Raw genomic sequence first — 24,387 nt, forward strand, 5'->3', positions numbered from 1 at the left:
TTTTGTGGCAGAGATAAAATATTGTGACATTGAGGTATCCCTTGTATTTCAATATACATTTTCCACTTCTCTGTACGCTCTTGACAATGGAAACCAGTTTCTGCGCTACTGGATCCTGTAAATTCTAACATTTAAACTTGGGAGCAAGTTAAACATACTTGATGTAATTCATGGTGCAGGTCTATAAAATGCATTTAATAGTGCAAGTATTACAGAGAATGCTGATCCCTTTAACTCCCAAAGAACAGTTTCTCTTTAGTCTGCTGTTTAATTAGATAGTGGGGTTTTTAAGGTTCACATCTGCTCTCAGTTAGATTAGGTCTGGGAGAGTGAAACCTGCTGATGTTTTCTTTGGTTTTTTCCCTCTGATGAACAAAGCCCGAGTATCTGATGAGCACTCCTGGGCTAGCAGGGGGAAATTGAGCACAAGCAAGCGAAACCTAAATATTTGGTTGTCTCTCTTCTTGAAATACCCAGCCCCCAATGCAGTAAGAAAACAAATTCTGCCAGAGGAAGGAGAATAACGATCGGAAAAACAATTCAATGAGGGGAAGCTAGTCAGGAAAGTCACCTTAGGGCTGAGATATTAATATTTTCTGTCCATCTTCCCAGGCTATTGTTCACTTGGTACCATCTCTCTCCTGTGCTTTAAGCTCAGAGCTGGCTAGTAAATCTTCCCTTAAGTATTGGTAGCCATGCCTTATAAAAGAGCAAGACGGTCTCATGAGAGGTGGCAAAGACAGAGCTCGTAGCATTGCTAATGCCTCATTTTCTTTCCTTATGTTCCTCCAGTACTTTCTATATATGTATAATGTGCCCTCAGGAGACATGTGCTGGAAGACGTGCCTCTGTCAGTGAGTATTAGAGAGAAGAGGTATCTGAGATGGGCATTGCTCAGGGCTGTCGCCATGGAACAGAGGGATTTTTTGCTAGGTTCAATTGCAAAAATGAGACCCTCACCCCAGGGATGCTGGAGGAAAGCAGGAAGCCCACTGGGGAGTACGAGAGATTGCTTTCACAGGTCAAGCTGGGTTTGGTAGCTCCTTTCGGTGGTTCTGGTTTCCTTCTGGCTGCAGGAAAGACAGAGCCTTATTTTCCCAGTTTGACGTTAACCTTCACCGCAAGGCAAGAACACGGCACCCAGCCTCAATGGCAAAATGTCCTGTCCCAGGGATGATTGTTATCAAAAAAGATATTCCGCTGTAATCAGAAATATCTGTAATCTTGAGCTGGAATCTGGCATGCAATTCAGCCTACAGCAAAGTCACCATCCTGTTATGGGAAAAATTCCCGTCCTTGTCCTGGTGGGTGCAACTATGTTTGCAGAGAAATCACGGCGTGTGCAGTTCTAGTGGTATTTTAAGAGAGCTTCAGGATCCAAAATAAGGCTGACAGGTTTTTTTGACACGGCCTTTCTTTCTATTGGAGGAATTACATTCAAGGCAGCGAAACGTAAGTGCATTGTGTGTCTTGTCACTGAAGTATTGAGGAGCGTGCGAAGAGCTTGAAAGGAGCCCAGCCTGGGGGCTGCAAGGCACCGGCTTGGTACTTAATGGCAAAGGAATAAATGTGCCTGAGGACCAAGTTGTCCTGCGATCGCATTCTGTAAGCGGGTTGTGGGTTTTTTTGCTTGTACCATTCATTCAAGAGGCAGCTCCTCTGTGCATATTGTCCTCCCCAGTGTGGAGGGAACGTCCATGTTGGATCTGCTGTGGGTTCAGGAGACCTGACGGGCGTCTCTTGTAGTTGTTTCTCAACCTTCCAGTTACCACAGGTAGGGGCAGTGACCGCTGCTCTCCCTGCTGTTCAGCCGCAATGGGTGAGGGAAATGAGGAAATAAATATCTAATTCTGGTAGCAATCACAGCAAGAGCCTGACCCTGATGGCAATAGTTAGCAGAGACACTCCGGAGAGGAAGAAGTCCCTTGGATGGGCAGGACTCCTGAGAGCTCAAAGGAATGATGGTCCAGGTTTGTCAGGGTGCTTGTCTTAGTCCCTACCTAGTGCTTCACTCTAATTCCTGGGCTTGGGGAGATCTATGAGGTCAAGATGAGTTTACGGTAAGGAAGAGAGATACTACACTTGCAAAAATAGCGCTCTTATGCAAATTTCTTCTTCTCTTGCAGACACGGTCTTTAAACTCAGAGAAGAGAGCAAGCTTCTCCGGAAGGCCCACCAGGAAGTTCACTCTCAGCTCCTTAATGCCCAGGTGATCAACAAGGGGGTGTCTGTGGCCCCATGGGACAATCTTCCACTGGGGTCTGGGTGCACCATCAAGTATTCTCTAAGTCATAAACCTAGCTATCAACTGTATTCCAGTGGGGTGAGTTGCCTAAAACAGCGCTGGTAGTATAGATGCATTCTGTACAAGGAAAATTCCCCGGCCCAGTAGCTGAAAATACAGGTTTATGCCTATAAATTAATTGGAGAGAGAAATAGCGATGCGGAGGTGCCGTGCCTAGCTTGCTGAGACTACAAATAGACACTCAACAACCCTGGCAAAAAGGTCTCCTGCATCTCCCTCTGAAGCCTTAGTAGAGAGGGAGACCTATAAAAAGTTTGGAAAGAGCTATGTAAAAAAGAAGTTAGTGTTCAGTAATACGTGTTGGAGCGATGCTTCTGGAGGCCGGGGCAGGCATGCAAGTGGTGTTGGCTTGAGACTAGAGAGGCAGAAAAGCATTTTTCTGCAGGGGGTTGGGTGTGTGTGGGGGAGAAAACCTCCAAAGTTTTGTTGATCTGGTGTTGTGCTCATGCTATGGAGACGGTGTGAGCTTCTTCAGCGCGCTGGAAGTCCTGAGCTCACAGAATTCCGCTCACCCAGCTGAAGCTGGGAGCTCCTGGATGACTTGGGAGAAGGAAGTGGGAGGACCTGGTGTCTCTACAGTGTCTGTCTGAGGCTCTTGTACTGAGCCAAGACGCAAGCAGCTTTGTAAAGGCACTTTAAAAGTCACGTCGCAGTCTGAATTAGCCTTGTCTGTTGCTAATTAACAGCCTTCTGTCGAGCACTCCCCTGGATTATGGGATAAGCCCAGAAGCGAGGAGCTAGTTGTGGTTAGATGCGGTTGACAACTGATTCTTCCCCTGAACTGGATGCTGAACTTGAACTAGAGGTGTGGGGGGTGGTGGGTGTTGACTCCTACAGGATTGCGCTGGAGTTCTGGCCTGATCTGCCCTGCAAAATAGCGAGGAATAAGTGGCTCTGGGGATTGCTACTACACAGACGACGGGTTGCTCCAGGCAGGAAGCCCAGGTTACTGACGTCGCAGGCTGCTGTCACTCCACAGCTCTTTGGCTCATGTCAGGTGTGGTTTGTGGGGTCTCAGGTGGACCATTGGTGCATTTGACTTGCCTGCCTTCATAATCGTGATTTACCACTGAACTGCTTTTTGACCCTGCTCCTCCATGTGGCTACGGCAGCCTGCTGGGATGTCTGCAGGGACGCTGCCTGCAGCGTGTGTGTTGGAAACCAAACCAAGGCTTCCAGCCTCCGTAGGGGTCAGTCCAGCAAGGCCGTACCAGGAATCGAAACAGCGTGTGACTACGAGCTTCTCCAGTGCCCTGGGAAGCCTACGTTCACCCCTCCCACTGTCAAAATGCATCTCAGCCTTCGCTTTTAGGCCTCCTCACCAAACTTTCAAAGTAGCTGACAACGTCACTGCTCTGTAGCTTGTTCTCAAGTGACATTGAGACCCAGTCGGCTCCCATCCTGCAGGCCTCTGCCATTGACAACTTGGATCGATATCGGTCGATCAAAGGTCCCCTGTTTGTCATTACGTATTTCTACTTTTGCCTTGCTGGATCGATGCTGAGTGCGTTTGCGTCTGGCGCACCACGTAGGACCAGTCCTGAATTGCTCTTCAGCAGAGGACCCTTCAAATGCTGTTTGACCAGCTGGGCTGGGTTGGAGAAGGCAGTCAGCAGTCCAAGTGTGCAAACTAGCGCATGCTCTGAACAGCGTTAAAAAACCCCACCTTGGCTAGAGATGACTGAGGCTGCAAAATCAAGTGCTTGCAGACTGGAGACCATGGTGGCAGCTTTTGTGCTGCCAGTCTTCACTTTTGGCCCCTTCTGTGTTGTGAGCAGTGGGAAAAGCAGCTTGCCAGGAACAGCTCACTGGCATTTCTTGCCAAAATTGAGAGTGAGCAAGAGTAAAAGGTTTTGCCCTGGTGTGGGAGACACGGCTCAGCTCCCTGCTGTGGATGTGCTGGGCAGCCGCGTAACGCAAGTGTGCTCCAGCCATCTGCCTGACTGCTGTTTCTGGCTCGGTTGGTCCCGATGACTTCAGAAAACACTTTGGATCTTTTTGACAAAGAGCCTAGTGTTAAATCTTAAAGTCTCTGTTCGGTTTTCCGATCAGTCCTTTGTAGTGTCTAACCAGCGCTTCGTGACGCTAAGGGGAATGGAACTGCGTTTGCCTTCGGCGGGGTGAGATGCCGTACGGCAGAGCAGACGCCCGCAAAGAGTCCCAGCTTCTTTAGCAGCGCTGCGGTTCTTCATTGCGCTGAGCGTCCTGTTGTTCGTCTTGCTCCCTTCTGGCGGGTGAAAGTTTAGAGCAGTAATTTGCGTTCTAGATGACAAGCTCATTTCCCGAGGATTCTGACGTGTCTCCCAAGCCCAGCCTGCATCAGAGGAGGCATCGGGCACCGCTCGTCGTGGCGGGGTGTGAACAGCGCGGGGGAGTCTGTGCACGAAGGCTGGTCTGACGCCTCTTTCCCCTGGGCTGGCCACCTTAACAGGCTTTCGATGGGGACGAGTTCTGCTTCCATCTGGCTTGTTCTGACTGGAAGCAGTCCCCTACTAGCTAGGGTTATAGCCCATGAACCGTTCTTGGCTTCCTTTTCCTTTCCTCATTCCTTTTATGTTAGCTTTGCCGAGTGGTTTTGTTGGGGTTTGTTTTGTTTTGTGGTCTTTTTGTTTTGGTTTGTTTTTTTTTTTTTTTAATGTGAATTTTAAGGTCAAATTTCAGGGGGAAGAACTGAAAGCAACAGAGCCTGCTCAGGAATTAATTTCCTGCTAAACTTCTCTTGCTGCTTGGAAGCTTTCCTGCGCTGCCTAGTCCCTAATTTGGTCCGTTTCCAGGTACCCTGGCAAGCATATGGAAAGCTCTCCCCCCTCGCTTTCCTATAAATAACTGAGGTAGGAGTTGGGGAGCTTTTCCTGAGCAGCTTTTTCAAGGTTGGAGACGGAAGACATAAGCTGCAGTAGAGAGAAAGGTGTTGTATTTGCTTAACAGTCCAGGAGAATCAATTTTCATTTGTCTTGCAAAGTAAATGGGATTGTCAAGTAGGATTATGCCAATTATTGTCAGCCCTGCTGAGATGAGCGCGTCCGTGGAGAAACGCCTCCACACGAAGAAAAAAAGCTGACCCGAAGGTACATGTATGTGAGGCACAGGAGGGGAAGGAGCCACAACCAACAAACCCAGGATATAATTCTTGTGGGAAGGGCAGGAATTTTGTCAAGGGCTTGTTCATTGGGTAAAGAATCAGTGTCGTGGGTCAGCACTCCCAGGGTAAAAATACACAATAAAATAAGAGACACGGCTGACAAAGGGGGAAATACAGAGTATCCGTGAGGTCAGGAGGGAAAGCTGAAGACTAGCTGGGGCTTGTCATTAATGGTTGTGGGTTATCTCCAGCTTCTTCATATATATAAAATATATATCTTCTTTAGTAGCGTATTTGTGCTGAACAACTGGCCATAGAAGAGCGTCCGTTCCCAGCAAGGAGTTGTTTAACCCTGTTATTGGGGGGGGGTTTCTCTCTACCCTTCTCGTCCCCTCAGGCCCAGATGGAAGAGTTCAGGCAGCTCAAGGAAGCTCTACAGAAGATGCCAAGCTTCAAAGGAGGAGGAGCTGGCAAGGGGCAGCAGCAGTTCCAGGTGCCGAAGGAGCAGCCCATGGTGCCAGCCAACAGCCAGTTGCAGCTCGTGAGGCAGAAGGTGTGGTGCTCCCAGAACATCCCAGGGAGGACAGTTCTGCAGGGCTTCTGTGGGTTTTCAGCGTGGGGCTTCGAACTGGAGGGAGCTGAGCTTGTTCCTTTAGAGTTTGCTCATGTCCCTTCTTCCTTGCAGGCTTTTCCAGTCAATCAGGAGAATCGCCCTGGTGGGAACCTGCTGGCCTCGCAAGTCTCTGGGGTTCAGAAGCAGGTGGATGGCCCTCTGCTGCAGGGCCAGAACTTGTACGGTAACGATGGCCCGCGGCCACAAGCTAACGTGGTCTTCACCCGTCCGGCCCCGCTGCAAGACGCCAACTCGCTGCCGGGGGCTATGCCCGCCTGGCCAGCGAGACGTGGGGACGGCCACGTCATCCGATTCACCCGGACCATGAACAGCCTACCCAACGGGAACCCAGTGAGTTCCGCGCGCTCGCTGCTGCTCTTGTGCAGCCCTTGCTTTTGAAGCTCAGTGCCGTGATATGTGTAATGACAAGCACATGTGCGTCCCGCTTCCCTGATGTGGGAACTGCCCTGCCCTCCGGTTCCAGGCTCCTGTGCGCTCTTCAGAGTTCGTGGTTCAGTGGCTGGACCTGGAGGAACGGGCTGGGGTTCTTGTTCTGGATCCTGCTGGACCTGCAAGGAGTAAATCATAAAAGCGGCTCCCCTGCCTCCCGGGGGGATCGAGAGTGACCTGATGGAAAGCAAATCTCTTAAAAAAAACAACAACAAAAAAAAAAAAAAAAAAAACCAAAAACCAGAAATGATAATTGCAGTGTGGTTAGACTATAATTTCAGTAACTATTATAATGGCAGCATGTGTGAGGTATTTTTAGATGTAGCTTTGTTGTTCCTCTTTTTTTGGAGATTCACCTTCCCAAGACAAGCTTGGGTCACATAGGTAGGATCCAAATTATTTCCCCTTGGCTGTGTGAAAGGAAAAGGACCTCTTTTACTGCAGGCTGGCTGGACGGGAGTATGGACTTGTTCTGGGGCGCTTCTGAATCTGTTGCTCTTTGAGAGAGGATTTTTCTGGCCCTTAAGCCTGCCCAAATGCAAAGGAGATGTGCAGGTATCTGGTAAGATGAGGAGCTTGCGTATATCCTGAGCGTATGCATGTGTCTTCTCTGCAGGATCTAAAGATGGTGATGCACATTCAGGTGAAAAGCAACGAGGAAAGCCAGGCTCCTGGGTTGTCCCTGTCTGAGCTGAAACAACCCCCTGCAGCAGACAAACCTCAGCTGCCAGACAGCCACCGCTCTGCCGGGAACAAACTGGTGCAAATGCAAAGGTCGGTGAAACAAAACTCGCTCCTGCTCTCCACGTTCAGGCTGAAAGGTGCCACACAGGCTCGTCCCTGCTCTCTCTTCTTGTGTTTATTGTGGTTTCTGCTTGAAAGGTGGTTGAAGAAAGTGTTAGTTATTGGTTCCGCTCGCGTCTAATTCCCGTAGCTGAATGTTTCTGCCAGGTCTCGATCTCGGCTGAAGCAGAAGACCAGTCGTCTTGCTGGCAATGTGGTGGGATTGAATGCCCAGACCGCTGGCCAAAAAAAAGGCTCTTACGTTATCGGTGCACGCTCCGTAGGCTGCCGTTGTGTTTGAACTGTTTGGTAAAGTGTTTGTGGGCAGGAGAGAGAAAGAGGAGTTACTGCTGGGTGAGGTCAGGTCAGCGTGGATTTCCTACTGGCTAGAGGAGGGGAGTCCCAACTGACTTCAAGAAATCCATCCCTTTCAGTGATGGTGACTTAAATATCCTGTTTTGTTTAGCGAACTGAAGGAATTCTGCATGATGGAAGCAACCCATCTTCAGCAGCAAGGGTGGCTAAAAATTCCATCAGTTTCTATAAATAAGAGACATTAAGCTGTGTATTAAAGCTGCAACTTGCTCATTTTCCCCCACTAATTAATCAGGAATCTGCCAAGCTCTGCGGGAGCAACCAGACCTTGAAGACCTGAAAGCTTGTCGTCTCCAAGGTTATATGGTAATCTAGAAGCAGCAGCCAGCCCCGTTAGGTTTCCTCTTGTCCCATCGCCTGTTCCTTGGGAGAAGAGCCTGACCCCTCTGGCTGCCCCCTCCTTTCAGGGAGCTGCAGAGAGCGAGAAGGTCTCCCCTCAGCCCCCTTCTCTCCAGGCTGAGCACCCCCAGCTCCCTCGGCCGCTCCTCACAGGACTTGTGCACAGGAGAGAGTGGTTCCCGTCTCAGCAGCGCTCACAGAAACCAGTCTGTTTTGCCAAAGGAAGAAAATGTCTCTCGGAGGCTGCAATTCATCAAAGTCTGGCCATAACCCAGAAACCGACTCTGAAAATAGAGCTTCCTCGTTTAACTTATTTATCCCCAGTGTGCGTCCAGGTCATATCTGCTCCGTTTACTGCAGCAAACAAGATTTAATTCCTCTTTTTATCTGTAGAGGAGACTTCTGGATTTCATTCTAAATTCCGCCTGGCCCTACCCGTTCTTCTCTGCCATTGTTGGCGGTTCCCTTAACCCGTAATCTTCCCACGGCAGAGATTGTGCTTTGCCTGTTTCTTCAAAGGGCAGTGTCCTCCCCGTACTGCTTTGACAGATAACATCTGCACGGGCAGACGGAGTATCGGCACACAGGATATTCTGCCCCTTTACAGGGAAGGACCCGTGTGGGTGTAAGGGGAGGTGAGGTTTGACGTTGCGATGGCAGAGTGGCCTTTCCTCAGCCATGCGGAGCCTGGAGAGGACACTGCCACTACTCTGTGAAACAGAAAATGCAAATATTGGGTTTTTTTGGCAAAGGATTTCTGAAAGGGCAGAGGTCGTGGTATGTTTGGTGTGCTGCTTCTTTTCCTGGATCTATCAGCAAGAAATTACGGAGCAGCTGGAGGCTGTTATTTGCACTGCGTGAGATTTTGTGATAAGGAGCCCATAAACCAACTCTCTCCAGAAGGTGTGGGTGCCAAGAACAATACCGAACTGCGGCAGAGCACAAAAGAGGCCCTGCGTCCGATGCCAGGAGCCGCCCTTGCTTTGGGTGGCTGTGACCAGCAGATTCCAGATGAGCTCTCGATGGCTGATTTGCATCTCGACGGTTTTATAATGGGGAAATCAGAGCTGAAGGCCGGGTTATGATTTTTCTGACTGAAAGTTCTGCGTGGTGGTAGTCTGCTGGCTTTAAAAAAGCTGCTAAAGTGAAGGCCACGTGTCCTTTCTCGGCAGTTAAAAACTTAAATGTCTTAAGTAGGCTTTTAAATCTCAGCTGGCTTGTGTAGCAGGACAGGCTGGTCCCAGCAGCAATCCTGCTTGAAACTGGTGGGACCTTACTCAGGCTAAAAGTTTTTTATTTCAGTCACTTTTGCGAGCCCTTATTATTGGGATTTCGTCCCTTTCTTTACCATTCTTTTTTTCTGAAGGTGTCCCCGAGTAAGGATATTTGGGGAGGAAACCTTCCTTTGTGAGGCAGGCCTGCCTTCTGGGCTTTTCAGGGGTTCATTTAAACTAATACGAAGATATTCCGTTTCTTCTCTGACCTCCGCTTCGTTTCCATGCAGCGGAACGGCGTTCCGCGGAGCACTCTGCTGCTGAGCCTCTGGGTGGGCACCCGTGTGCTACTGCTGCAGGCAGAGAAGCGTTAATGAAAAAAGGGTTGCGTTTGGCGTATACCTCGATAGGAGGTGCCTGTCCCCCTGAGGCACCGCCGTTAAGAAAGAAGCAGACGTAGATATTGATGTAGACATTGGGAGAAGTGGATTTGAGGTGGAACCGCTACAGAGGAAGGAATTCCCGACTACGCGTTACTCTCCGCGGGGAGAGCCGTGTACGGACAATTGACCGCTCAGGTCAGGAGGTGGATGAAAACTTTTGGGGGGTGGCGGTGGGAAAAGCAGTAAATGATACTGGAACATGGCTTCCCTCGCTGAATCAAGAAACGAAACGCTCTTTCCCATGTTCACCTAAAAAAAATAATAATAAAATCAAAACAATCTGTGAATGTTTCCTTTCAGCTAGTTCTGCTCCCCCCGTTTGGGTTTGTACGGGGAGCAGATGCATGCTATGGGAGAGTTTTATAAACAGATGCTGGTTAAAGTATCCCTCCCAGTTGCAAAGCTTTGCAAACAGCTTGTGGCTTAAAAAAACTAAATTATCAGACAAGGGAAACTGTCAGTTTCGTGTTGCAGCTTTCCTGTTCAGTTTCAAAGACTTTTTTTCTCCTTATAGGGCAAAACTCTACAGTTCTACTTCAGTAGCATCTTCATTTTAAATTAAGTTGGAACAATAAAAAGGACTTATGTTTTTGATATTTTTTTTTCCAAAAGTTAGATTTGTGTGTTTGGGTATGCATGAGGCACGAGTCAGTGTTTATTTAGAATTGGAGTTTATTGCTATGGGGATACGTTATTGTATCATATGAATAATATCACAGCAGTTCTACAATTTGTGTTTATAAAGCAGAACTTATTTTGCGTTTGTGTGGCATATTAAATGTTCTGTTTCATGCAGATATCAGAACAACTAATACAATCTGCTAGTTTTACCAAAAAGTTAAATCGGGACAAACTTCTGCATGTGTTGGAGTTGGGGTTTTTCCCTCCGCTTGCCGTTATGAAATAGCATTGTGAAATATCTCCTGGTATACTGAGGCAGGGGGGGTCGGTTCTGTTTTGTACCCTTGTTGCAGCTGGAAAGACATAGTTAACAAAGTGAATGCCCAGATGGACGAAGAACAAGTGCGCGGTTACCCAAAGAGTCTTCATTCCGATGCCAAGCCTGGGCGAGAGATGGAGCAGGGCAGCCCACAGCCACCCAGCCAGAAGAGGGGGGACGAGCGTCCCGTAACTCATCGGGAAGGCGAGAAGGGAAGGACAGACGATGAGGAGCTCGAAATGGGTATGGCTCCCCTAATCCTGTGCTGCACAGCGCTAATTTATGGCTAATCAAGGTGGGGAGCGAGAAAAGCTTTCCACTCGCGTTAAAAGAAAATCTTAGGACTCTTAGAAAATTCTTGTGCTTTTATTGTCTTTGGTCAAATGAAAAGTTTTCCACTTGTGTTCCCTGTTGTCCTGCATCCTTGCACATTTCCAAGGTCGTGGACTCAAAATCTGTGTGAATTAAGTCATTCCTTCTTTCTTTCCTATGGGAGTGATAGGAAAAATGTCACTGTTTTTTGCAAGACTTGATCTCAGTCTCCCATAAGAATTGATTTAATTTTTTTTAGAAGTGTTTTGTTTTTTTTTTTTTAACTTGGGGCAGAAAGTTTCCCAACTGTCCTTAAGGGGCTAAAAGCAAATAAATGTGTCCAGTTTTGGGCACCTCAATACGAGAGAGATCTCGAGGTGCTGGAGCGAGCGCAAAGGAGGGCAACGAAGCTGGTGAAGGGCCTGGAGAATAAATCTGATGAGGAGCGATTGAAGGAGCTGGGACTGTTTAGTTTGAGGAAGAGGAGGCTGAGGGGAGACCTCATCGCTCTCTACAACTACTTGAAAGGCGCCATTGTAGAGAGGTTGGTGCTGGTCTCTTCTCACAGGTAATTAGCGATAGAACAAGAGGGAATGGGTTCAAGCTGCAGCAGGGGAGGTTTAGGATGGACATTAGGAAAAAATTCTTCACAGAAAGAGTGGTCAGACGCTGGAAAAGGCTGCCCAGGGAGGTGGTGGAGTCACCATCCCTGGGTGTGTTTAAGACTCATTTAGATGTGGTGTTGGGGGATATGGTGTAGGGGAGAACTTTGTAGAGTGGGGTTGATGGTTGGACTTGATGATCCCAAGGGTCTTTTCCAACCCGAATGATTCTATGAAATTCAAGGGCAGCTAGTTGTGTTTGTCAGTCAGCCAACAGAGCATCTACAGCTATTTTAAAGTGTGGTAAGTAACTACATTTGGGCAATTGGAGGCCAACTGCTAGAACAGTGTGTTAGAATTCCTCTGTCTTCTGGTCCGGATCTGTTCAGGCCCCTGTGCATTGACTCACTCAGCTAATAACAGGTTGGGAGAAACACTTGACTTGATGTAAAGTTCATCATCGCACCGTGAAAGCAGCTAATGAATAATCTATTAGATCGTGCATGTGAGGGCAGAATCCTTTCTTTGCCTTCGTTTCCAGGTGAGGTTTAGCACCTGGCCTGTAACGGCAGTCACGTGTGAGTGGCAAAATGAGGGAACGATTCAATGACTATTTGTGCTGCGTGAAACAGAAAACAGCTGTCAAATGACTTCCAGAAAATTACAGTGGGTGGGCGGGAGCTTGGAGCACTTCCATGGGTCCAGTAACAAAGGGAAGGTTGACTTAATTGTGGCTGTATGCCTGCAAGTCTAAGAGGGAAGCTACAGACTTCCTTTGGAAGTGAATAAAGACATTAAAAATGTATTACAGTAAGCCAGTCTGAGCTAAAGTGGGCTTTTGAGCAGAGGTGTCCAGTCTGAGTCTGTGCAGCGATGCTCTGCTGTGCTCAAGGGGCCGGGATACACAGCGCGAGCACTTCGTGAACGGATTTATTTGCTGCAGACAGACTCCACCTTCCATTTCTTTTGCACGCGTGGAAATAACCCGGAGGAGCTGGAAGTTAAGCAGTTACTTTTGTCAAAAAGAGACACTGAAATGTAGATATGACTAACGCTAATTCTGTGTGTCTCTAGACCGAGGTGGGATGACTAAGTAGGTGGCTTTTCATGTAGCTAATTTATTTTTGCTGAGGACCTGAATGTGGTAAGGCAGGGAAGCTGGGAGATGAGGCTCCTGTGAGGATTTAGCTTGAAATGCTGACTTGCATCCCATTAAACACGATAAAGGTGGTCTCAGCCTGGTTTCTTGACAGTAGATTTTTGGCTCTGGGTTTGGAACAGAGGAGGGATGTCACGGGGCAGAGATGGAGGTCAGCGGTTCTGACTGAATCTTGGATCAAAAGGCTGAAATCACCCCAAATGGGCGATTTCCTCCCCGGCTGCTGTGTCGGTTCACTCTGCGCAGGTGAAGTCCTCCCTCCCAGAACAGCCAGAGTCAGGTACCAGCTAACGCGCACGCAGATGCCCGTTTGGGGAGGAGGTTTGGTAGTCCTGTGCTTCCCCACAGCTATGTTCAGCTGCTGTTTCATGTTCTGCTGACCTGATTTTTCAGCAAGTCCCGTTAGTGGGACTGAACTAATTGGTTCACATCAAAGTGAATTCTACCCTGAAAAGAAAAGTCCTCGTGGCAGGTAGAAGGGAGCGTGAGGACCAGTAGCCCCTGACCTCTGTGCCTTAATTGGAATTAACAACCAGAGTAATGACTCGACTGCCCTGGCCGTGCTGCGGTCAGCTGGGAACGCTGCTGTCTCACAGGTTCCTCAAATGGTTTGGGGAGGAACACTCAGCCCGTGGTGACGGCAGACAGAGCGGTGAGTGCCAGAGCTGGAATACATCAGAGCCACATCCAGCTCGGGGTGAGGATTAGGCTCAAAGGAAAGGAAAGCAAAGGATATATTTTTGAAAGGGCCTATTTTTCTCTCATTTCTGCTTTCCTCCTGTCCTGACTGTCCCCGTCCCTGACATGGGAAGCTTGCCTCTTGTTGAAGCGGAAAGTGGCACGGAGCTACCGACTTGCCGTGGTGTAGTTTGGCTCCCGGTGATGGTCTGATGGCTGCGTGGCTGGGATGCTGCTAGAGATGCTGCCCAGGCGTAGCAGAGACACGAGGGAAAGATGCTTCTTAATACAGATGCAGAGCTGTTTGTTGTCTTTGTGTCCTACATGTATCTCAGTGAGGTATGGCCGTGCTTCAGCACCGGTTTGTGCCCCAGCCTTGGGGACGAGGAAGCCGTTTGGGCGGCTGTAGGAGCATTGCGCTGCTCTGCCCGGCACCGCTCCAAATGGCATTGAAGGCGCGTTCCTCTGAGAACACGCGGAGCATCATCTGCCTCGAGCCACATGGAGTCGATCCTAAATCCCTGCTCGGCATGGAGTTAATACAGCTGCTCCCCAACACTGGGAATCTCAACTGGTGACGCTGACTTGTGAGAGAGTACACTGATAACTGTCCCTTTTCCTGGCAGATGCAGGAGTGATTGAGAGAGAGGAGAACTTGCATTCTCAGAAAGACCCTGTTGTCCAGGAGCCAATGGTAAGTAACGCTGCCCTGACGTTATCTGGGTGCGACCCCGGCTCTGAAGGAGAATCCAGCTGTCCCATTTATGTCGATGCTTTCCCAAGAAATTTCTGTAACACGCAACTCCAAACCCCTTGGTTCTGGAGGGATAACAAAGACTGGGGTTTTTGTTTTTAGAACCATTAACAGGCTTGAGGAGAGCGCAACTGAAGTGCTACAAGCCAGCACTTCCTGCTTTGCTGGTGAAGGCAGCAAGGCTTCTGGCTCCCAAGGGGATGTCCTGGTATTCACATGAGGCTTTTCTTGTCCAGATGCCAGATGATGCTGCAGATCCTGCCCAGGATCCCAATAACCAAGGTGAGGATGAGTTTGAGGAAGCTGAGCTGGAGAGACCTGACTTTGAAGAGAAGGTGGGAGGTTTGGAGAAGTTCAAGGAGCCCAGCGTGAAAGAAGACTCTAAGGAGAAGCCACTGAAGGTGACTGACATGAGGGCAACCAGGAGGGGCCAGGGAGAGATCCCCAGCTATGAGGCAGGGGAGGCAGAGAGCTTAAGGACTCAAAGGAAAACATCGCGTTCCTCGATGGATACATAATCCCACTGCGAGGATACGGCAGGCAGGAGAAACCTCTTTGAGTGCGAATCGGTGGGTCGGTCAGTGCCAGAACTTGTTCTGGCCCTGTCCTCTCTGCTTGTTGAAGTCAACCCTGGCTTTTGCAGCACCTATGTGGCTGGAGAGACATCGAATAGGAGATGGCTCGCGCCACAGCTGTTACTGCAGAGGTGTTGCATCGTTTCAAGCACTTCAGGGACCAAAACCAGAGACGATAATATGGGCCTGTGCTCGGGGTCTGGTCAGTGGGACGGGTAGGCAGCAGGCTCTTGGCAGCAGTGACGACACGTGAGAGCTCTGCCTCCTTGTTCGCCTGCCTGCAGATGGAATCCATTTATTTTTGCAAAGTGCTGCGTGCTGTCTGAAGCCAGGCTCTGCATCAGGGAAGCGCTAGCTTGTTTCGACTGGCAGCTGAGTGTTGCTTGTTTTTAAAAAGGAGCGTCTCATCTGTCAGGCTCTAAAATCATGATTAATAGCGAGGTTTAAAAAAAAAATAATAAAAAATCCAGGCCAATGCAATCAAACAAGAAAGATGCTGGCGCCAACAGAACACCACCTCCTTAAGATTAGTGAAAAAGTGGAAAGAATTAGTGACATAGAATCGTTATGGTTGGAAGAGACCTTTAAGATCTAGTCCAACCATTCGCCCAGCACTGACAAGTTACCACTAACCCATGTCCCGCAGCACCATGCCTACACATCTTTTAAATACCTCCAGGGCTGGCAACTCAACCACTGCCCTGGGCAGCCCGTTCCAATGCTTGGCAACCCTCACGTAAATAAATTCAGCTAGGGCTGCGCTGTGCTCCTAAAGCTCTGCCCTAAATAACTTGGAGATTCCCTGCAGTCCTGGGACTTGAGGCAACAGCAGCCCTGGTCCTGCAACCTTCCTGCTCGCAGGAGCTGGGCAGTTGCTGCCGGCAGATGGGAAGAGAGACTGGCTGGAGAAAGTACAAGTGGAGTCTGGGTTGCCTTACTGTCTCTCTGCTGCCCCCTGATCTCTAGCCCCGTTTTCCAGACCTGGGCCTCTAAAGCCGGGGAGCTGTATCCCTGGCAGCGAATGGAAGTAGGTTGGGTCGCTGTCAACAGTGTCTGACTTTCTGTGTGTTTCAGGATGCTGGCAGACCTGCCAAGGCCAGGGAAGACCCAATGGATGACTATCAAGAAGATCAGGAGCAAGAAATTGTACGACACCAAGGTTCTTCCTCTTTCCCTCTCTGGTGTGGTTGTTACCTGGGTATGTTGGTAGCTGGGAGCTGAGTATGGCTCAGCTTTTAGGAAACCAGATGTGAGCACTGACTTCAGTCTTGTCTCTGCCTACTCAGTGACGTGGGTCTCCAGAACAAACCCGGAGCCCTCTTACCTCTGCTCCCTTCTCTTTTTCAGCGGTTCAGGGTACCCTTTATGCTCTGTCTCCCCTCCTCATTTCTTTCTGCATCCGTCTGCAGCAGCTGAGCTGTGAGGTGCTTAGCAAACAGCAGCTGGGCTGAATTATGAGCTGTGCTGGTGCAACGAGGCAAGGTCAATGTGTGTTTCTCCAAGCATCACCCTGGGTTCATTCCTGTGGTGAGAAATTCACTGGGAGCCCTGTCGTCTGCTGCTGCACAGGCCCTACTGGGTCTAGCCTGTGTCTGTGGAAGAGCTGGGGAGAGCCACACCTGTGCTTTGAGGAGGGTCGCTGGGTTACAGCCAGCACCTCCAAGAAAAGTATGGCTGGCAGAAGAATGTGACCTCCCACTCCAGAGGCAGAGTGGGAGGTGAGGCCTTGGTTGGGCCACAGTTGCCAGGAAACCACTGCTCCTCTATTTGGCTGAAAACAGGTATTATTGGTGTGTCTCAGAGCCCCAGGACTACTGTAGTCAGCAACAAGTTGGCATTCCTCTAGGAGAAAGATGGGAGGCCACCAAAGACCGAGAGCGTGACTACTAGAGAGGATCATAGAATCATAGAATTGCTGAGGTTGGAAGGGACCTTCAAGATCATCAAGTCCAACCTTTAACCTACCCTGACAAAAGCCACTTCTAAACCATGTCCCTCAGTGCCCCATCTACCCTTTTTTTAAACACCTCCAGGGATGGTGAATCCACCACCTCCCTGGGCAGCCTATTCCAATGTTTAATAACCCTTTCAGTGAAAAAATGTTTCCTAATATCCAATCTAAACCTCCCCTGATGTAACTTGAACCCTGGTGCCTTCTGGCTCACATAAATAGAAATGAAGGGTCCTCTTCCAGTTTTGTTCATCCTCTCCTTGCCCTTTGTGAGTGGCTGCTGCTGGCTTTTCCTGCAGTTTCAACACGATTGCTGAGGAATTGAGGGTTTGGGTTGTCTGCTGGGAATGAAGGGGGGGTGGAAATAAGTGGGCAGAGCAAAGTTGATGTTGGGAGCTACCCTTGCCCTGCGTGTAGAACCTGGCTTGTACGCTGGATAGTTGGGCCTAGAAGTGCCAATGGAAGCTGTGCTGGCTGCTGCACATCATGGGTGGGATTTGTTACAGTTTTAGATGTGGTAGATGTAGGATATCTTCTTCTACTTGTGTAGCAGTGGCGATGGGCTGAGGTGTTAAAATTGCATTGTAATGCCAGGATATTAAACATGCTTAAAATGAACAGGATCATCATGGCAACGCAGGCTTCTTACCTCTGCGTCTTGGCCAAGTGGCTTGCCAATGACACCTAAAGGACCCTGGCAGAGGTGGATTCTTCCCTGTTTTCCCGAGTTTCCCAAGCTGGGCTGCTATGGTAGAACAACTGTACTCAGAGGCAGCATGGCACACTGCTGGGTAGGGTCTCCTTTTCCAGGCCTTGCTGATTTTTTTTTTTTTTTTTTTTTTTTTTTTTCCTCCTTCCTGGCTGTTCCCTCTGCACCCAGGAGGATCATGGAGGTGAGGTGGATGACAATGATGACCTGGAGCTTGTCCAAGACCAGAAGGACCATGCAGGCATACAGGGAGCTGATGGCAAGAAGGATGACTACTACTGAAAGATGCTGAAGGCAAATGGAATACGCTAGGAACGAGGAGATGGGAACTCCTCCTGGGAACTGGCTCCTGTATTAAACACTGCCCGGAACAGAGGAAGGCAGGAGGAGGTACCTGTCTTCGCAGGCACGGAGCAGGGAGCTTGCAGATGTGCATTACATCCACGTGCCGGGGGCCATTGCTGCCCCTCCGGTCACTAGCATGGAAGTGTTCTCAGACTGTAGGAATGATTTTTATTCTGCTGCTTCTCTTAGAAGCACTTTTTTGACTTATTTTGTTCTCCACCTTCTTGTTTTCCTTATCCCCTCCCAAGCTGGAGAGTTATTCTTATTTTTTTTTAACCCCCTGGGCAGCGGAGTTGTGACTGGACTGGTCCTTGGACTTACTCGACTGATTGCTAATACAAAGGAATCTGTCTTCATAAAATATTTTGCTCAGTAGTGTTTTGTTTTTGTTTTTTGTTTTTTTTTTTTTTTTTTTAAAACATCCTTTGCTCCCATCGGAGTAAGGTGGAGAGGAAGTTAGCCTGGTTTTTGTCTGGAGTAACGTAAGGGTGATAGCTAACCATCTCTCTAAGGGTGATAGCTAACCATGAGCACCAACAGAAGTGACCATGTGCCAGCCGGTGGGGGGGGGGGGGGGTGTATGTGTGTGTATGAACGACTGGATCCTCTCCCCGGTGCAGAGACCCTCCCCAGTGACTCAGAGCAGACCCCTGTAGAGTTCTCTCTTCCTTGCCGTTGAGCTGTGACTGTCCTGCTGGGCTCGGAGCCTCCCCATCTAATGCTGCGCATCTTGTCTTGACATCGCTGCTGCGCCCTGGGTCCCTGGAGGTGCGTGGGCTGGCCTGAGCTGGGACAGGCTCTTCTGCGACGGTGGCAGGGGCTGCCACACAGAGGAACAACTCCAGCGCTGCAGCAACCTCTGCAGATCACTAGCAGTGAACGACGGCTTCGTGGCACAGCCGCCAGTCCCTCGGATGGGATACTCTTTTCACTTTGTGTAGCATTTTGGCATGGATGCCCCCAGTGGGACACGAACAGAGTCTGGGAAGGGCCAAACCATCCACTGCTTAAAGCTTTCAAGTATAAGTAGCAGGATGGGAGCAGGCCTCCGTTTCTGTGATGCTCAAACCTTCCTGCTGCTCAGGATGCAGCTGCAGCATCCCAGCAGAGCCGGGCCTGCCCTGCCCTCCTCCGGCAGAAGGTGTGGGAGCGCGTCCCAGCCTCCTCCTTCCCTCTCTTCCTCACATACTCGCAGCTTTCGGCACCTCCCAAGGTGCCCTGTGTTGTTCGGGATTCTCAAAAGAGCAAGGAAGGCTTGATAAGGGTGAAATTTGGTGCACTGGAGAGGAAAAAAGTAAGGAAGATTATTCATGGTGGTAGATAGCAAGGCATATTTGGAGCCCGACTAATGCAATTGCATCCTGCTCAGCTTCTTCCCAGTCTCCCAACATTTGACAGGGAGCTAAGATAAATTTTGCTCCTTCTAGACAGGGGTGATTTTTTTAATCAGCAAGTTGGGTATTTTCTAGAGTTCTGCTGATTCAGTAAATGGAAAGGTGTGGTGCTTTACTTAATTCTCCAAAACACATCTTGCCTGACCTCGGATAGAACGAAGGAATGGGTCAGCTGGAGTCCCTGGGATTTAAAATAGAGGCAGCTGAAAGGAGAATGGGTTTCATTGTGAGCTTTGTTCCCTATTTGATTAGTTATGTTTTTTTCTAATCCCTTGTTCTGGGACGCATTTTGTAAGCACTCCTAGGCACTTGGAAAAAAACAATATTTATTTCCCAATAAGGTTGGTCTCTTTCATTCAGACAGTATCGATTTTTTTTTATTATTTTTTTTCTTTAGTCTGCTGGTTCTAGTGGAGCTTGAAATTAACGTGTTGTAGGACTTTTTGGTTTGTTGTTTTTATTCTGCTTGTGTTTTCTTACCAGAGCAATCAGCTCTCAGCTAAGTTAAGACAGCCAAAGGCAGAGCACCCAGCCGCGGTCACTCCAGAGCTGGCAGCAGCAGCAGTTCAGCTCCGACCCATCACTTCAGATGAGAAGAACTTTCTCAGGCCTGGAAAGGAGCATTCAATCTGCAGAGCATTCTTTGTATATCCCTTTTCTTCTTTTTCTCCCAGCTTTCTCTTGGATCAGAAATCCAGGAGTGGTCCAGCTCCTATTTAAATTAAGCCATTTCCCTTGGGAGCTTCACCAAAACCCCAATTTATCAAGAGTTGTCTGATCTTTCCAGCTTGTATCGCTCCCGAGAATAGCCTGCTTTAAGTGTAGAGCTCTCGGTGTGCGCACAGATCTCCGGAGAAGACAGATGCTGTTCGAGGGGCTCTATGCTCGTCGCGCCAATTGGTGTCTCTGTGGGCAGAAGGAGCAAAGGTGCCAGAGGCAGGAGAGCGGCCAGAGGAAGAGGTCTGTTAGCCAAGTGCCGTAGCCGCTCATGTAGCGCCGAGGAGCTTGCTGCAAAGCCATAATGGAATTCAAGATATCCAAAATGACTTGAAATGGTTAACGCTGCTTCAGTGCTTTGTATTACCAGCCTTGCCGTATGATGCAGTGCTTCTCAGCCTCCGCTGCCTGCTATAAATAGCACGTTCAGAATAGATCAGCTGGAGTCGCAGTTATGGGTTCAGATGCATCCTCAACAAAAACGCCTCCAGCTCTCGGCTGGGAAGATGTCACTGTCCCCCCGGTCAGCGCAGCATCAATGACCAACGCGGTCTGTGGCGTGAGCTTCAAACCTGCGTGTCCGAGCTGCCCAGCGAGATGTGTAGTGCAGCGCTCTGTCTGCTGAACCTCACTCCCTCCTCTTCCGTGCTTCGCTTACCCCCTGGCTCGTGGAGGATGGAAGTTCAGACCTTGCTGGAAGTGAATCAAGCTCTGGAAATAGAAGCCCGGTGGGGGTGAGGCTGCGTGCTGATTCAGAGAGGCTGCGGGAGCTATCTAAATTAGGAGGCAGATTCTCGGCTGTCGCATGTCCAGGATGAGTAATCCTCAAAGTTATGGCTTGGAGGGAAGCGTAGCAGCTCAGCCCTAAATGTAAAGCTTCCCTGCGAGGAGGATGCTTTAGCAACCATATGTCGTGTGCTGCCCTTAGCTGAGAGCGAAGCATCTCTGCTCTAGGGATCACCTGCCCCGGCTGTACCCAAGACTAAAATTAGCGGAATGTTCCATAAATTGTTAGCTGTGGGTGGTTAGCGCCACCTCCTCTGGCCGATAGCAAGTTGCCCCCATTTTAATGCTGGTTCACTGTTTCCTCTAACGGGAGGTGAAACAGGAGAGAGTAAACCCAGTGGAGGAGAACCAGAAAAGCAGAAAACCTGGGGCGATGCCTCTGTCTGGAGGCCTATAAAGCCATAGGGGATGTTACCGATTTTTGATACGCCGCCTGGGGGGGGTCGCCGCTTAAAGCAAATAACAGCGTTTTGCCTGAGCAGCGAACTGTTGAAGCAACAGGCGTGAGAAGCCCGGGCTGAGTTTTATTGCAGGCTGGGGCACAGAGGAGGGTTTTAGGAAAGAGCTGGATTGCTGAGAGAGCAAACGACGAGACAAAATATTCACATGAAGCCAGTGCTGGCAGGACTCATGTGTTTTTCCTTGTCTCTTGCATAAATAGTTACCTTTCGCTCCGAGCCGTGGTGCGAGGCCAGGGGGTGCGGCGCAGGATGAGGTGCAGTTAACCCGTAGCGGTGTTGCAAATTTTTTTCATGGGTTGCTCTTTATTTTCTCTTTGGACTCCAGCAAGATGATGTAGATCAGGTTCCTGTGAACAAATATATTTCCAGGGTTCCCATGATGTCAAAGTATTAAGTGGTTTGGCCACATATTTAGCCGGATGATGAGAATTAATGGTACATTCTGGGCCCTTACAAATAAAGGCATGGATGAGGAAAACATATGCCTGTCAATTAGGTAAATGAAATCTCTGTTTAATGAAGCCCACTTCTCTGTAATCCACTTCTTACTTGGAAACCTGGTTAGGATTATTAGGCTCATTCATTTACATGGCATTTCTTAGGGGTTAAAATGTGACAATCTAATAGGAGTTTAATGAGATGTTTCTCTAAGACGTGAAATAGTTGGAGAGGAAAATGCCCCAAACCCTTTTCTACTGTAGGCGTGAGCTGTCTGCACATCCCCAAACGAAGAGTTTCTCTCATTTCTGGTTAAATATATGATTTAAGAGTAACAGCTGTTTCTAAGGATGCCTATTGTTCATATTCTATATAGCTTGAGAAAGACTGGCTGTTGTAAAACGTAGGGATTAAATATGAGCCTAACCCAGAGGGATGGCGTATAGGCCTGCCAGGGAAGGAGCATCCTTCAGCGCTCCCTCCTCCTTTGCCCCTTGCAATAACGTATGTCTGCACCTCAACCCCCGTCTCTCAGTGCGCTTGACCTCCTGCCAATTTTGCTGCACTCTGTGCTGCTCTGGTGTTAGAGAATGTCGATGCACGCGGAAAAGACGAGCTGGGCGTGAGTATCGCTGAGAGGGGTTGGGGTGTTCCGTGTCCTCGCATTCATGTGCCTGAAGAAAATCTGGAAATCAAAGGAACATGTGTTTATCCAGATGTCTTCTTGTAAAGAAGGCCGTGGGTCTCCAGTACAAGGGTACGTGTATGTGCCAAAGGGTCTGAGGATGACAGTGATGGCACAAGGATACGCCCCACAGCTTTCATGATCGTTTAGGGCAGTTTGCTGTTCTGTTCTACAACAAACCTGTTCCAGCCTATAATCACAGAACCAGTTATGCTGATCATAATAAGTAAACGGCTAAATGGACGTCAGTGGGCAGGTATACTGCTGCCTTCCATCAGTCAGAGCTTCAGGACTCAAACCCAAAGGGAAAAATATGATTATCTCCTCCAATTCCTGTTGGTTTTGGCAGTCTTTCTGCGAAAGACATTTGAGGAGGCTTCCATCGCTTCGCATGAAATGAGGGATCTCTGCTCAGCTTTTTTTTCCCCTCTTCCACAACTTCAAATGCAAGTATGGAATTAAGTCCAGAGCCAAGTGATGTGGCACAAGCGATCAGGTGTCTTCACCGTTTTCCTTCCCCGTACCAAATGCCAGACCCTTCTGGTGGATCTCTCAACAGAAGAGCTCAAAGTGCGTTGTGAATCATAAGCACCGTCAGAGGCTGGTGCCAGATCTCTTCCCTGAGCACTGGAACCACGACAGCTCTGGAGCGCAATCTGCTTGTCATAGTAGTTAGGAGAACTGCCCAAAGTTTAAGGAGGCAAAACTTGCTTGGTTTGGCTCCAACCATCTCCTGAACATCTACACGTTTCTCAGGAAGGGCTGTCAGGCCTTCAGCTCTGTGTCCCAGCTGGAATTTCCACAGGTAAGTTTGCCTCAGCCACCAAGAAGTGCCTTCAGCAGCGCAGCACCTCCTGTTGTTCTGTGATAACCAAGCGTTTTCGGAGGAGAGCAGCCATCGCTACAACTTTAGCATCCTTTTCTATGCTGGCCCGATTTTTTTCATTGATTTCTGTTGATACCCCCGGTATCAAAAGAGGTTTCTAGCAACTTTCTATGGGCTCGCAGACCCCTTCTCCCCCCAACATTAAATCTGGTTAAAAACTAGATGTGGAAATAACTTATGAGATAATACTTGCTATTGTTAAATTATGTTGAAAGATTTTCTTAAGAAACCATATACTTTAGAAAGTCTTTCAGACAGGAACCGGTGTCCTGATGTGAGACCACTTGGTCACGTTGATGTTCAATGCATCGGAAAACAAAAACTATTTAAACAGGTTCCATGTTGCTGCAAATTATACTTTGTATATATTCAAGTAACGCCTTCAATGAAGTCCAAGGTGTGTGATTTGTGATTGGTTTTTGTTTAGGCTGTAAAATAAAAACCAGCTTCAGAATCTTATTTTTGTTATACTTTAAACTTCTATAAGAAAATAAATACTTTTAAAGAAAACTTACACAGTAATCTGTAGATCGTGTATTTCCAAATAGGTAACACAGTGAAGAAAAACTACACCGCTGGGTTTAGGCACACTTCTGGGGTTTTTAACCATGTAACGTGGTAATTGTTCTACTTCACATGTTAAATATAGACAAATGCTTATGTTCTGCTACAAAAACGGGAACAGGACACTACGTAAACAACAAAAAACTCCACAACTTTTTGCGTGGAATGAAATCTGCACCTCGGAAAAGGCAGGCCTTAAAGCAGCTTTTACCAATTTAACTGTTCAAAGAATCTTCAAACGTTGCTTAGGTTAAGTATGTATTTTATTACTGTGTCATTAGAGATCTTTTGTTTCCACATTTAGACAACTCTCGACTTTAGTGTAAAGCTTTCAGTGTTGCTCAGAATGCGTGTCGGTGCGATGCCGGGCTGGAGCTCGGCTCTGTCTCCTTCAGCCCTCGTCTGTGCTGCAAAATAAGCAGCTGGCTGTGGGTCAGACGCATGGATGGTGTGTTGGCCCTGCTGCAGGGAGGGGAAAGGGCCTGTGTTAGAAGACAGGAGCGAGAGGAGGATCTTTTTCCTCTGCTCAGTGTGCGCTGAGGCCTGGCAGCTTCATCACAGCCATGGGCTGGCCTGCGGGGGGACTCATGCGTTGCATCCTTGCTGTGTCTCTGAGTTCCTGGTCCCGAGGGGTTAAAACAGCCCAGGTCTGCAGATATAGCCGTTGGAAAAACAAAAAAACCAAAACCAACCAAAGAAATAAAGCCCCACAACCCAAACACGTACCCCCTGTTTCTTTGAACAAGGTCCGCTTCAGCTGAAGGGGAACTCTGTAAGATGCCCTGGACCAAATCTCTGATGGCAGAGGGACCCTCCCGAGCGGCGCC

General features: G+C 48.8%; 1 protein-coding gene across 3 annotated transcripts in view; it reads left to right on the top strand.

Annotated features, from left to right (window-relative positions):
• Positions 1–23,443, top strand: part of LOC134524044 (Golgi integral membrane protein 4-like) — a 39,859-nt gene extending 16,416 nt beyond the window's left edge. For 2 of the 3 annotated variants that reach the window (XM_063353676.1, XM_063353675.1), the window contains 9 exons: positions 2,127–2,209; positions 5,785–5,940; positions 6,073–6,351; positions 7,067–7,224; positions 10,579–10,787; positions 13,922–13,989; positions 14,286–14,450; positions 15,699–15,770; positions 17,456–23,443. In XM_063353676.1, the coding sequence (XP_063209746.1) occupies positions 2,127–2,209; positions 5,785–5,940; positions 6,073–6,351; positions 7,067–7,224; positions 10,579–10,787; positions 13,922–13,989; positions 14,286–14,450; positions 15,699–15,770; positions 17,456–17,566 (1,301 nt within the window). In that variant the 3' untranslated portion in view covers positions 17,567–23,443. Of the gene's footprint in view, positions 1–2,126; positions 2,210–5,784; positions 5,941–6,072; positions 6,352–7,066; positions 7,225–10,578; positions 10,788–13,921; positions 13,990–14,285; positions 14,451–15,698; positions 15,784–17,455 lie in introns of all 3 variants that reach the window. The other variant, XM_063353677.1, reaches the window with a different exon arrangement.
• The last annotated feature ends 944 nt before the right edge of the window (positions 23,444–24,387 follow it).

The sequence above is a fragment of the Chroicocephalus ridibundus genome, chromosome 16, assembly GCF_963924245.1.
Source record: "Chroicocephalus ridibundus chromosome 16, bChrRid1.1, whole genome shotgun sequence".
Classification (NCBI taxonomy): domain Eukaryota; kingdom Metazoa; phylum Chordata; class Aves; order Charadriiformes; family Laridae; genus Chroicocephalus; species Chroicocephalus ridibundus.